Below are 14,725 nucleotides of genomic sequence, written 5' to 3'. Positions count from 1 at the left end.
TAAACAATAGCATTGATATTTTAACCACATAATTGAACAATATCAATGATATTTTAAACTCATAAATAAAAAAAATTTCCATTGATATTTTAACCTCATAATTGAACAATATCACTGATATTTTAATCTCATAATTGAACAATTTCATTGATATTTTAATCTCATAATTGAACAATATCACTGATATTTTAATCTCATAATTGAACAATATCATTGATATTTTAATATCATAATTGAACAATATCACTGATATTTTAATCTCATAATTGAACAATATCCATTGATATTTTAATCTCATAATTGAACAATATCTTTGATATTTTAATTTCATAATTGAACAATATCATTGATATTTTAATTTCATAATTGAACAATATCATTGATATTTTAATATCATAATTGAACAATATCACTGATATTTTAATCTCTTAAGTAAACAATATCCATTGATATTTTAATCTAATAATTGAACAATATCATTGATATTTTAATATTATAATTGAACAATATCACTGATATTTTAATCTCATAATTGAAAAATAGCCATTGATATTTTAATCTCATAATTGAACAATAGCCATTGATATTTTAATCTCATATTTGAACAATTGCCATTGATATTTTAATCTCATAAATGAACAATAGCCTCTTGATTGAACAATAGCATTGATATTTTAATCTCATAATTGAACAATAGCCATTGATATTTTAATCTCATAAATGAACAATAGCCTCTATATTGAACAATAGTCATTGATATTTTTTACTCTTATATGGCAACTAATATGGTCATATGTTTAGGACACAGTGTAGTTATGGTTGTGTGTTTGTGTTGCAGTGGTGTTTTAAGGGCCACTGCATCTGGAGGTCATCCAATCAGCCCTACGGACACGACGGAGGCTGGAGTTCCTGGGGGAAGTTCGGCTCGTGCTCTCGTACCTGCGGAGGAGGCGTTCGGTCCCGCAGCCGCCAGTGCAACAACCCTGTGTGCGTTACAAACCTGCTTACACCAGCTCATGTATCAATGAAACCCTTCTGTTATTCATGTCCTCTGTCTCTGCAGTCCGGCATACGGAGGTCGTGATTGTCCGGGGTCAACGTTCGATTATCAGGTGTGTAACACAGAGGACTGTCCCGGCCCGTACGAGGACTTCAGAGCGCAGCAGTGCGTCCAGCGCAGCAACAAATACCACAATAACATCAAACACACGTGGCTGCCATACGAACACCCTGATGGTGAGACAAACACTGCTTAATCCATTTTTCACTTTAAATATTAATATATTCAGATATAAAGTGTTTATATTAACTGATATGTAAACATTCAAATGTGTTATTAAAATATCAAAATATTAACTTATCTGAATTATTTCAAGATATTTGGCTGACAAAAATGTTTGGAATCCTTGTTCCAGATAATTGATTTCTGGATGCAAATATTAATATATTAATGGTCACATGATATAGCAAATAAAATATTAAAATAATATAATATAAAATAATAATAATAAAATTATTAAATTATTTAATATTAAAATATTGTAATATAAAAAAATTTTATAATAATAATAATAATAATAATAATAATAATAATGATTTGTAATATGTTTAAATATAACTTTGTTTAGGTTTTTATTTCAATTGCAATTATTTATTTTAATTTTACATTTTCATATGACTGAAATAATTATCAACTTTTCATCAATTCACAAACCGCAGTTTCGGAAACCCTGTTCTGGAACATTTTTGCTATATTTTTGTAACCTTCAATAAAAAACAAAGTATGTTGCATGCTTATGAACATACATATATACATACATACACACACAAACAGCTGATTTTATTTTGTATTATTATTATTATTTAGTTGTATTAGCTGTTATTTTAGCTGATGTTGTATACAGATATTAGAACTGAATATTATAAAATACCACCACCAATTAAAAGTTTGAGGTCAATAAGGTTTTTTGGAAATAAATTATAATTTCATTCATCAAGGACACATTGAAATGATCAAAAGTGGCAGTAAAGACATTTATAATGTTACAAAATATTTATTTTTTCAAATAAATGCTGTTCTTTTGAACTTTCTATTCATCTGTGAATCCTGAAAAATAAAATGTATCACGATTTCCACAAAAATATTGTGCAGCACAACTGTGTTCAACATTGATAATAATCAGAAATGTTTCTTGAGACGCAAATCATCATATTAGAATGATTTCTGAAGATCATGTGACACTGAAGACTGGAGTAATGATGCTGAAAATACAGCTGCGCATCACAGAAATAAATTACACTTTAATATATATCCACATAGAAAACAGTTATTTTAAACTTTAATAATATTTCACATTTTTTTATTGTATTGTACTGTATTTAAATAAATATCAGTAAATAAATGCAGTCTTGGTGAGCAGAAGAGACTTCTTTCAAAACACTTACCGACCCCAGTCTTTTGAAGTCTAGTGTAAAATTGTAACAAAAATGTGTATTTCACTCGTTGTTATTTTTTAAACATTTTGGATATTTTTGTCACTTTTGTTGCCCTGATGCTCAGTGTATTCAGTTTCTCTGAAAGAGCGTAGGACTCACCGTGACCCTAAAACGGCTGAAGATCACCACAGACACAAGACACTGAACACAATGTTCCTGCCAGAAACCGATAGAGAACATAAGAAGACTGTGAGAAAGACAGACCGAGGAGCAGAGAGACATAAAGAGAAAAACACTCTATAAATGCACATACTGTATACATCAAAGGCATTCATTCTCTCGTGCTGACGGAAATCTCTTTAACATGTTTTGTGTGTGAGCTGATGTGAGTCACGGCTCACCTTGAGACACATTTCTCTTTTGTACATCTCTCATCTGCATTTCATGAGCTGTGAACTCCTGACAGCAAGTAGGTGGTCATTTCGCAGCCGCTTTTATTCACAGCGGTACTTTAATTAGAGACAGACCCAAGGAAATTACTTTTGTGCCTGTTAGTTCATGTCTGCAGCTTATCTGTACACTTAAAGTCACTGTGATGTTTGCAAAATCCCATCAACCTTTATACAAAGAGACAAGTCCTTTAATATTAGTAAGCATATTAACACAGGACTGATTTTATGATCTTCAAAGAGAGATGTTGACGTCTCGTGGCTGTTTGTGTATTTCAGAGGCTCATAAGTGCGAGTTGAGCTGCCGCTCTAAAGAGACGGGTGAAGTCGTGTTCATGAACCAGGTGATGCATGATGGGACGCGCTGCAGTTACACGGATCCGTTCAGCGTCTGCGCTCGAGGAGAGTGTCTGGTGAGAATCACATCATGCACATGAACACAATACTGATGTCTGATTCATTCACTGAAGCTGGTGCATTTGAATGATTCAGTCAGATCATTATATCTGATTAAGACACTAAATATAACCAATATAACGTAAAGCTACAATATATAATTGAGCTAAAAAAAATTATCAATCAATGAAATAATAGTATTTTAAAATATCTGAAATATATAAAATAAAATAACAGAGAGTTTGGGGTTGGTAAGATATTTTAATTTCTTCTGCTCGCCAAAGCTGCATTTACTTGCTCAGAAATACAGTAAAAATGTAAAATATTATTATAATTTAAAACAGCTGTTTTCTATGTGAATCCTCGGTTTAACTGTAGATTTATATTTTCTGTGATGCGCAGCTGTAAGTTTCAGCATCATTACTCCAGTCTTCAGTGTCACATGATCGTATCAGAAATCATTCTAATATGATGATTTTCTGCTCAAGAAACACTTTTCTGAGTTTATATCAATGTTGAACACAGTTGTGCTGCACAATATTTTTGTGGAAACCGTGATGCATTTTATTTTTCAGGATTCACAGATGAATAGAAAGTTTAAAAGAACTTAAAGAAACCTTAGTAACATTATAAATGTCTTCACTGGCACTTTTGATCAATTTAATGCATCTTTGCTTAAATAGAAGTACTCATTTCTTATATATTATTTTATCATATTTATATGAATTTGTGTATATGTGTATATATATATATATATATATATATATATTTAATAGTATATATATATATATATATTTGCCATGTGTTACACATAGTGCAGTTTACACATACTGTACATACGTATTTGAGCAATAGTAGACTAGTTAAACTAGAAACCAAAGAACAAGTTAAATGCTGTGCATGGACTTCTAGGAGTATCTAGGAATTGTAAATATTTAGGAATATTTTCTAGGATTATTTGATGATTCCAGTGAGTCTGTAAATACTTTTTTTAAACAAGTATGTTGAAACAAATTGTGCAAATAAATGTAGTCGCAGTGATTCCAACTCAAACTGACCTCAGAGACTCATCATTGATTCATCTTGCTTTCACTTCAGCGTGTCTGACCTGTTTCTATTAAATATGAATGAAACCCTCCTGTCTGTCTCTTCTGATCAGAACGTGGGCTGTGATAAGGAGGTGGGCTCGTACAAACAGGAGGATAAATGCGGCGTCTGTGAGGGAGACAATTCACACTGCCGAACCGTCAAACTCACGCTCACCAAAACCCCCAAGAAGACAGGTACAACACTGACAAAACCACGTTTCATTAGTTACTACAGTAGCGTTCATTTCAATCTTTCCCTCTGATCCAAGAACGCTCAAAATTCAATTTATATTTCTCACTTTTTTTTTTTTTATTTTTCTTTTTGTTTTGAATCCCTGAGCTCATGTTCAGCTCCTGCCGAGAGCCTGATTTATCAGAGACGATATGAAGTGTTTTAATGTGAAGTACAATGAGTTTTATTTTACTACATAAAACAAGATACAGAGAGCTTGATGTTTGCTGTCTTCAGAATAGCATACTACTCTTATTTTGTAATATACTGTATAGACTTTATAGTATGGTATAAAGCAGTGTTGTTTTAAATAAATTTTTTAAAAACATTTTCATTTATTCAGTAATACTGTGTGCTTTATAAATAAATAAATGAATTGAAACAATATATATATATATATATAACATAAAAATATACAAAATATATAAAAAATAAATATTAGATAAAAAAAAACTTAAACTAAATAAAAATGTTGTTTTAATAACTAACTGAAAAAAATATGTTTATAAAACTATTAAAAATAATTTTCATTATAACTAAAAAATAAAATTAAATGAGAAATGAAAAACTGAAATAAAATGAGTTTATACTGAAGTGCTAAAATTACAAAAACTGAAATAAAAACTATTTAAAACTAAATAGAAATATATATATATATATATATAATTACTAATAAACACACATAAAAACAAACAAGTTTTTTCGTCATGGTAATGAGACTTTATGTGGTAAAATGTTTTATTTTTATGAAAATAACTTAATTAGTCCTAATGTAGGCCTCATTTGCTTTATGCAAAATATAATTTATGATTTTGTGATGAAATATAAGCAGGACTTTTCGTCGCGAGGTTCGTCTATTGGATTGTTTTTCATATAAAACTGGACAAAAATAAAGATGAGCTCTGTATCTCTGAATCTCTACAGCATCTCTGTGTTTCATATTTTCATAACTGAATGAATCTCCCTCTCACACATTAAAATCAGAATAATGAGATTTTTTGTTACGGTTATGAGACTTTGTGTGTAAAATGTGTTTTATTATAATGGAAATAACTTCGTTAGTGCTAAAGTAGGCCTCATTTGCTTTGTGCAAAATACAATTTTTGATTTCTGTGTGAAATCTGAGTGAATTATAGGGCTGTTTCTTGACGAGCGTAATCACTTGAGCTCTCGCTCTGTTCGTTAGGTTTGCTGAAGATGTTTGATATTCCTGCTGGTGCTCGGCACATTGTGATCGAGGAGAATGAAACGTCGCCTCACGTAATTGGTGAGTTTGTACCGGTGAAACCTGCATTTCTCCAGCGGCACAAACCCAATGCATCCTATTGAGACCAATTACTGCCTTCCCATCATGCTTTGTGTGCCTTTTTAGATTCCCCAACTTCTCCCAGCTTGGCTTAAGCAGTTTTTCTGATGGTTTTGTGTTTCTTTTCTTTTATTGTTTATTTTGTTTTGAATCCCTGAGCTCATGTTCAGCTCCTGCTGAGAGACTGATGCACTGTCAGAGAAAATATGAAGTGTTTTAATGTGAAGTACATGGAATTTTATTTTATGTCAATAAAACCATATGCACATGAGTTGATGTTGGCTGTGTTCAGAGTAGCATACTGCTCTTACTATTTGTGCACTTTATAGTACATAGACTCTATAGTATGGTATATAGCAGTGTTGTTGACCAAAACCAAAATTGTTAAAAACATTTTCATTAATATATTTCATTAATGCAATGAAGTGTGAAAAGTGCTTTTTGAATAAACATATGAAATTCAAATAAAACTGAAATAATAAAATATAAATATTAGATGAATAAAAATTAGAAATGTCGCCTTGACAATTTACTGAAATAAAATAAGTTTAAATTGAAGTACTAAATTACTAATATAACTGATATAAAAATGAATTAAAACTAAAAATAAATATTTAATAAAAATAATAAAAATGGGGGAAAATATTAAACGTTACTAAAACAAAAACTGAAAACTGAAAATATAAAAGTATTAACAAAATTAATAATATAAGAGATACCGTGAGTGACATTAGATAATAAAGATGTTTTACACAAAATTGAATTAAACATTTAAAATAGAAGATAAATATATGTTATAATGTAACCATACAGTTGTATCATTGTAAAATGCCTGCTGTTTAAAAAAAATAAATAAATTGTATCTACTGCACAATGTTGTAAAATTACTGAAGGTGAAATAAAAATAAATAAAAATAAAAAATATTTCAAAAATAAAAATGAAAAACCAACAAAATTGAAAACTGAAATATAAAAACCAAATTCAATATATTAATTCAAACTGTAATAGTATTATGAAATTTTACAATATAAGAAAATGTATTTAAAAAATTGAATTAAACGTTTTAAAATAGAAGATAAATGTTATATTGTAGCGTACTATAGTTTGAAACATTTATGAGTGTATAATGCCTGCTGTTAGAAACTAGTATGTACTGCACAATATTGATTATCTTCAGCATCTCTTTTCTTTACAAACGGAGTTAAAATAATAATAATAAAAAGGCCACAGATGCTCTCAATAGAGTTTGAGTTGTATTGAACCTATATTATTTCTTCTGTTCATGCTCGTGTTCCTCAGCTGTTAAAAATCAGGTCACGGGGAGTTTCATCTTGAACGCCAAGGGAGAAGAAATCACGTCCAAGACTTTCATTGAGAACGGCCTGGAGTGGGAGTATTCACTGGCAAACGCCAAAGAGTCGCTGAAGACCGTCGGGCCGCTGCACGAAGCCATCGTGGTGCTGGTAAGAGCGGCGTAGCGCTGCTGGCGTTGGGTTGAGTTTGTGCAGTGGGTGCTGAGTTTGAGTTTGTCGCTCTGGACAGATCGTCCCGCAGGCCGAGGACACCAAGATCAGTCTGAGCTACAAATACATCATTCATGAAGATCTTCTGCCGGTCATCACCAACAACAACGTGCTGCTGGCCGAACTGGACACGTACGAGTGGGCGCTGAAGAGCTGGTCGCAGTGCTCCAAACCCTGCGGCGGAGGTGTGCCACTGAACACACTCTGAGATTTATTACACTGCAGGCCAAACGTTTGGAGAAAGATTTGGAAAAATGATTATGAAAGAAGCTTCTTATGTTCACTAAGGCTGCATCTGTTTGATCAAAAATACAGTAATGTTGTGAAACACTGCTGTTTAAAATAACTGTTTTGAGCATATTTTAATTAAAATGTAATTTAATCCTGTGATGCAAAGCTGATTTTCACTTGTGAGAAAAAAAGCGGCATCTTTTATTCCATGCTGGAAAAAGAAACAGAATTGTGAGATATGAACTCAGATTTCTGAGAAAAAAGTTGAAAAGAGTTGTAAGATGTGAGATGAAATGTCATGCTTAACTTATTTTTTATTTCATGTTTTTTTTTTTTTTTTTTTTTTTGGCAAATTGGACTTATAAAGTAATTGCAAAATATAAACTCAGAAATCTGAGGAAAAATGTTGCAAGAAAGTCAGAATTTGCAAGGTGTAAACTTGCAATTGCATGAAAAATGTCAGAACTTCTTCAAGATTTAAACTCGCAATTGCAAGGAAAAAAGTCTGAATTGCGAAATATAAACTTGGAATCATGAGATGAGAATGTGTTCTTTGATTTGTAAACTTGCAGTTGTATGCTTGAAATTGTATGAATTGTTGTATGTATTGTGAGATGTTATGCTGATATCGAGAGAAAGTGTGAGTTGCGAGAAACAAGCATAAATGCAAAAAAAGAGAAAAAGTTAGAATTTTGCGGAAAAAAAATCCAAAAATTAATTTGAGTTAAAAGGATAAATATAATTATTAAAGTGATTTGTATGGAATTATATAAAAATTGTGATATTGTATGAAATTAGGGAGAATTGTGAGACAAAAAGTTGCATTTACTGTTTTTATTCTGTGACAGAAACAAGCTTCCATAATTTTTACTGTTTTTGATCAAATAAATGCATCTTGGTAAGCATAAGATACTTTTTTTAACATCCACTTCAAAAAATCATAATCATTCCGAAGCTTTGACCTGTAGTGTATAAATGCATTTGTTAAACCGTGTAAGTGCTAATGCACGCGTGTTCCTCAGGTGTCCAGTACACTAAATACGGCTGTCGGAGGAAGAGCGACGGGCGTCTGGTTCACAGGAACTTCTGCGAGATCGGTAAAAAGCCCAAACCCATCCGTAAGCGCTGCAACACCAACAGCTGCAGCCAGCCCACGTGAGTCCCACACGAGCACGAAGAGTCACCTGAGACCTGACTGAAGCCTGACCGAGGTGTGTGTGTGTGTGTGTGTGTGTGTGCAGGTGGGTGCTGGAGGAGTGGGGTCCGTGCAGTAAGTCCTGCGGGAAGCTGGGATATCAGTCTCGTGTGGTCCAGTGCATGCAGCCGCTCCAGAACGGCACCAACAGACCCGTTCACACCAAATACTGCAGCGAGGAGCGTCCCGAGACCCGCAGAGCCTGTAACAGCAGCGCCTGCCCGTCTCCGTGGAGGACCGGAGCCTGGTCACAGGTGAGGCTTTATTAGCAGATATATCATACAAACAGAGGATTACTGAGCAAGTCATTTTGTGATTTGGTGCCTGAAACCTTCTTAATTGAGGTAAAAATCGCTGTAATACTTTTATTATTAAATAGCAGTAAAAGCAATTTAGTGAAAGACAACAATGAATAGTTGCATTTAATAATAAAAAAAATTATATTTATTTTTTTTTTTTTCGAAAAAATTCAGTGTGAACATATATTTTATTATTTTAATGTTTTTACATTAATATAGAACATGCATCACAGTAAATCAATATGAAATATTATTTTTATTCTGATCTATTTTATTGTTAAATAAAACAAAAATTAAAATAACTAAAACTAACTTGCTTCTTAATGCAAAGATAACTTTTAAGTGGTGATTTTTGTTATTATCAATCTACATTTACCTGTGAGTTTGACATTTTTACCTGCGAGTATTCATTTCTCAAAATGTTTAATTTCTAGTATTTTTATTTATTAAGACAAATATGAAACGAATACACATACAAAAACACTACTGCTTTAAATTAACTCATTTGCATTTTAGATTTAGAATTGAAAATTTCATTTATAAATATAATCATTTTGTAGTACATTTTAATTAATTAAATTAAATTATTAAAAATAAATTATTTTAATTGTTAAAGGTTAAATAACAAAGTTTGTTGTTTATAAATGCAAAGATAATTTTAAAGTGGTAATATCAGTCAAAGTTAGTATTAATTTATTGAAATGTTTCATTTCTAGTATTGTTATTATATTTAAATAAGACAGATATTAAATAAATATACATACGAAAACAATACTGATTTAAATTAATTAGCATTTAAGATTTAAGTTGAAAAGTTTAATTTATAAATGTAGTAATTTTGTAACACATTTTAATAAATTGAATTCAAATTATTTCAATTGTTAAATAAAGGTTAATTAACTGAAAGTTTGTGGTTCTAAATTCAAAGATCATTTTTAAGTGGTAATATTTGTTATTATCAGTCCACATTTCTCTGTGAGTTTGACATTTATACCTGTGAGTTAGTATTAATTACTAGAAATTTTTCATTTTTTGATTGAATTTATAACATTGTGATTATTTTTAAGACATATATTAAATAAATACACATACAAATACGCTACTGATTTAAATTATGATTTACATTTAAGATGTATAATTGAAAAGTTTGATCTAAAAATTTAATAATTTAGTAATATATTTTAATAAATTAAATTATAATTATTTTTAAATGTTATATAACTAAAAGTTCATGGTTCTAAATTTTTAAGTGGTTATATTTTTTATAATCAGTGCACATTTACCCATGAGTTTAACATTTTTTACCTGCTAGTCTTAATTATGTGTTCCATTTTTTATTTAATTACTAGTATTGTTATTATTTTTAAGTACGACAAATAAATACACGTACAAATACACCACTGATTTAAATTTAATAATTAGCATTTCAGATTTTTAATTAAAAAGTTTCATTCATATATCTAATCATTTTGTAATACATTTTAATGGTTTAAATTCAAATAGTTTTAATAGTTAAATAAAGTCAAATAGCTACATTTGTGGTTCTGAATGCATAGATAATTTTAAAGTTGTAATATTTGTGACTCTGGAGCACAAAAGCAGTCTTAAGTCTCTGGGGTTTATTTGTAGCAATAGACAACAATACATTGCATGGGTCAAAATTATAGATTTTTCTTTTATGTCAAAAATCATTAGGATATTAAGTGAAGATCATGTTCCATGAAGATATTTTGTAAATCTCCTACCGTAAATATGTAAAAACTTAATTTTTGATTAGTAATATGCATTGCTAAGAACTTCATTTGAACAACTTTAAAGATGATTTTCTCAATATTTAGATTTTTTTGCTCCCTCAGATTCCAGATTTTCAGATAGTTGTATCTCAGACAAATATTGTCCGATCCTAACAAAACATACATAAATGGAAATCTTATTTATTCAGCTTCAGATGATGTATAAATCTCAATATTTAAAATTTGACCCTTATGACTGGTTTTGTGGTCCAAGGTCACATTTGTTATTATTAGTCCAAGAATGTGACAGTAAAACACCAGTTCACACCCATGGTTCCTCACGCGCTCCGCTGAACGATCTGTACACATGAAGATGTTTGTGTTTCCTGTCTGGATGTGATTGTTTCCTGTAGTGTTCGGTGAGCTGCGGTGAAGGGATCCAGCAGCGGCAGGTCATCTGCTCCGGACAGTGTGACGCAAACAAACCCGATTCCGTGTCCGTCTGCAAGCTTCCTCCCTGCACAGGTGAAGCAAACACAAGATCATGTGAGACGCTGATGAGACTTCGGCTCCTGAAGCCTTTCTGTCAACAGCTTTAAGAGGCTTAAGTGTGTCTTTGTGGTGTTTTTCCTCCCTTTGTGTTAGTATCTTTAGCTCCATGTTTAGCCGTTTTTACTAAGTATATATTGGGGTATTTTGGAGCTGAGGAGGAGAAACCAGCGGAAAACACTCTGGATAAAGTCTCTAGTAAGTGACTCGTCAATACAGACGCTGATGGATTATTGATCAGGCCAGTGATCCACTTCTGTGTTCATTCACTGACGCGTTCACATTCACTGCATTTATTTGACCTGAAATGCATTAAAAATTCTGAAATATTATTACAATGTAAAACAGCTGTTTTCTATGTGAATATCATTTAAAGTGTAATTTATTTCGGTGATGCGCAGCTGTATTTTCAGCATCATTACTGCAGTCTTCAGTGTCACATGATCTTCAGAAATCATTCTAATATGATGATTTGCTGCTCAAGAAACATTTCTGATTATTATCAATGGTGAAAACAGCTCAATATTATTATGGAAACCGTGGTACATTTTATTTTTTAGGATTCTGAAAGTTCAAAAGAACAGCATTTATTTGAAATAGAAATCTTTTGTAACATTATAAATGTCTCTACTGGCATTTTTTAAATCAATTTTAAGGAGCCCTTGATTAATAAAAGTATTAATTTCTTTAAGAAAAAAACTGGACAGTAGTATATAGTCATATATTAATGTTTTTTTACATATTATGCCAAACAATACTTCAGTAATTAATCAGTAATGTAATTGCAGTTCATAAAATGAAAAAAAAGCTACTAGAAATTTAAGTAAACTAAAACTTTTCTAGAAATTAATAGTATAAAATATGCTATTAGAAATTAAAACCGAAAAAAAAAATTAAAACAAATAAATATTAACCTAAATAAATACATTTTATTATGTTAAAATTGTTGTATTCATTTTATTTATTATTAAATTAAATAATTAAAATGTTTCATGTGTTATGGTATATTTAAATTAATGAATACTCACCTAAATATAATAATTATATATTTATATATGTAATTCATAAAATTTATTTTATTGTATTTTTATTAATTGTATTAATTTTTTGTTAAAAATTATTAATTAAGTTAATGAATACTGATCTAAATATATTAAATATATTAATATATCCAATTAATTACATTTTAGAGTATTTTCATTATTCCTTTTATTGATTTAATTTTATTAATTATAAAATTAATTTATTATATTAACAAGTCTTGTATTAATATTATTAACTACTGTATAATTAAATTCAAATATACTCATGTAAATATAATAAATATATTTTCATTATATATAATGTATGTTTTTATTGCATTTTTCAAGATTCTATTGTATTTTATAATAATATATTTATGGTTCCTGTCCTGAAATGTTTCTTTGCGTCTGTCCTCCAGATGAGCCGTGTCTGGGTGATAAGTCCATCTTCTGTCAGATGGAGGTTCTGGCGCGCTACTGCTCCATCCCGGGTTATCATAAGCTCTGCTGCGAGTCCTGTAACAGGAAGTTGGGTTTCAGTACTGTTTCTCCAGACGTTCATCCTCCCTTCTCTTGGCTTCCGGATTTCACTTTCCCTCAACTACTTCAAACGAATCCTGCCCCGACACAGCAGACGTCTGTATCTCCATCTACAGCGGCTCCGCTCATGCACACCACTACAGCAGCTACCCAGAGACCGCCGCCCACTTCCTCCAGCCCTAAAGCGGACGAGAGCACGTCCCATCCGGAGCCCGTCACCTCACTTCTACCTCCAGACGGACTCCAGAACCAGAGCACCACTGTGGACTCGCCGGTCACATGATCGCCGACCAATCAGACAGCAGCTACCGGTTACCTCAGAACGAACCGACGTCACCCACAATCCTCTGCTCCGTGTGTTGAACCGGGAGAAAACCGTGAAAGGTGCTGTTCTTGAAATGCAGTGGCTCAATCCGTGTTTTTTTGTGTGTGTGTTCAGGACTACTAGACGCACGCGTCTTCACTTTTTAGCGTGTTTGTGGCTGTAGCACATCGTTATTTGCTCATATAGTTAATAGCAGTGTTATTTTGAGTCTAGCTGCGTGCGTTTGCTTTGTAACTCTGATGTAGTTTTGTGATTGACCGACTTCAGCAGAGTTCACCCAGTTGGCCCAACGAAGGTATCCAAGGTTTCCTGCTAAATAATTTAATTTAAGTTAAATACTAATCTGGCTCCATTTTATTGTGAGAAAAATACAATAAAGCCAAGGCAACAGATCCGCACACCAAACGAGATGCAAAGTTCAAGGTCCTTTGAACAAGAGTTTATTCCTAAAGATTTACATAGAGGTGAAAACAAAAACACAAAAAGTGCACAAAGAAAGAAGTGACTGTGCACACACATACAAAACAGATCATCCGCATAGCAACACCCTAGTAACCGCATAGCAACACCTTAGCAACCGCCCCGGGTCTCTAGCAACCGCATTAGCAACCACCCTGGGTACCCTAGCAACCGCATGGCAACACCTTAGCAACCACCCTGGGTACCCTAGCAACCGCATGGCAACACCTTAGCAACCACCCTGGGTACCCTAGCAACTGCATGACAACACCTTAGCAACCACCCCGGTTCCCTAGCAACTGCATGGCAACACCTTAGCAACCACCCCGGGTACCCTAGCAACCGCATAGCAACACCTTAGCAACCACCTCAGGTAACCTAGCAACCGCATGGCAACATCTTAGCAACCACCCTGGGTACCCTAGCAACCGCATGGCAACACCTTAGCAACCACCCCGGTTCCCTAGCAACTGCATGGCAACACCTTAGCAACCACCCCGGGTACCCTAGCAACCGCATAGCAACACCTTAGCAACCACCCCGGTTCCCTAGCAACTGCATGGCAACACCTTAGCAACCACCCCATGTACCCTAGCAACGGCATAGCAACACCTTAGCAACCATCCCGGGTATCCTAGCAACCGCATAGCAACACCTTAGCAACCACAGGGGTATTCTAGCATCTGCATTTCTATCTATCTATCTATCTATCTATCTATCTATCTATCTTCAGTCAAACTTTAAGCTTTCAAAACTACTTTAAACTTCAAACTATTACAGAATGAAAACCGTCAAACTTAAAACTTTTTAAACTTAAACTTTTTAATCTTTTCAAACTTTTTCAAACTTAAAGTTTGTCTTGACAAACTTTTTTATCTTACAATTTATTATTAGTCAGCTAAACATGTATTATGCCAAGATGCATCTAAGAGAAAAGCATG

The 14,725-nt window shown here is 32.5% G+C and overlaps 2 protein-coding genes across 3 annotated transcripts in view; both read left to right on the top strand.

Annotated features, from left to right (window-relative positions):
• LOC109078788 (A disintegrin and metalloproteinase with thrombospondin motifs 14) overlaps positions 1 to 11,514 on the top strand; it is a 48,252-nt gene extending 36,738 nt beyond the window's left edge. For both annotated transcript variants that reach the window (XM_042768187.1, XM_042768186.1), the window contains exons 11-20: positions 839 to 987; positions 1,064 to 1,236; positions 3,165 to 3,298; positions 4,441 to 4,564; positions 5,788 to 5,868; positions 7,208 to 7,371; positions 7,451 to 7,616; positions 8,685 to 8,817; positions 8,904 to 9,111; positions 11,303 to 11,514. In XM_042768187.1, coding sequence (XP_042624121.1) covers positions 839 to 987; positions 1,064 to 1,236; positions 3,165 to 3,298; positions 4,441 to 4,564; positions 5,788 to 5,868; positions 7,208 to 7,371; positions 7,451 to 7,616; positions 8,685 to 8,817; positions 8,904 to 9,111; positions 11,303 to 11,488 — 1,518 coding nt within the window. In that variant the 3' untranslated portion in view covers positions 11,489 to 11,514. The remainder of the gene's footprint in view (positions 1 to 838; positions 988 to 1,063; positions 1,237 to 3,164; positions 3,299 to 4,440; positions 4,565 to 5,787; positions 5,869 to 7,207; positions 7,372 to 7,450; positions 7,617 to 8,684; positions 8,818 to 8,903; positions 9,112 to 11,302) is intronic.
• Positions 11,515 to 11,597: 83 nt separating this feature from the next.
• LOC122147086 (A disintegrin and metalloproteinase with thrombospondin motifs 2-like) lies at positions 11,598 to 14,301 on the top strand. The gene is made up of 2 exons (XM_042768188.1): positions 11,598 to 11,636; positions 12,880 to 14,301. Exon 2 carries the CDS (start codon positions 12,918 to 12,920, stop codon positions 13,281 to 13,283), a length of 366 nt encoding a protein of 121 aa, XP_042624122.1. The 5' UTR covers positions 11,598 to 11,636; positions 12,880 to 12,917; the 3' UTR covers positions 13,284 to 14,301.
• The last annotated feature ends 424 nt before the right edge of the window (positions 14,302 to 14,725 follow it).

This window comes from Cyprinus carpio, chromosome A12 (assembly GCF_018340385.1).
Source record: "Cyprinus carpio isolate SPL01 chromosome A12, ASM1834038v1, whole genome shotgun sequence".
NCBI classification, from domain to species: domain Eukaryota; kingdom Metazoa; phylum Chordata; class Actinopteri; order Cypriniformes; family Cyprinidae; genus Cyprinus; species Cyprinus carpio.
Note: the sequence above shows the minus strand (reverse complement) of the source record. Positions and strands in the feature narration are given on the sequence as shown.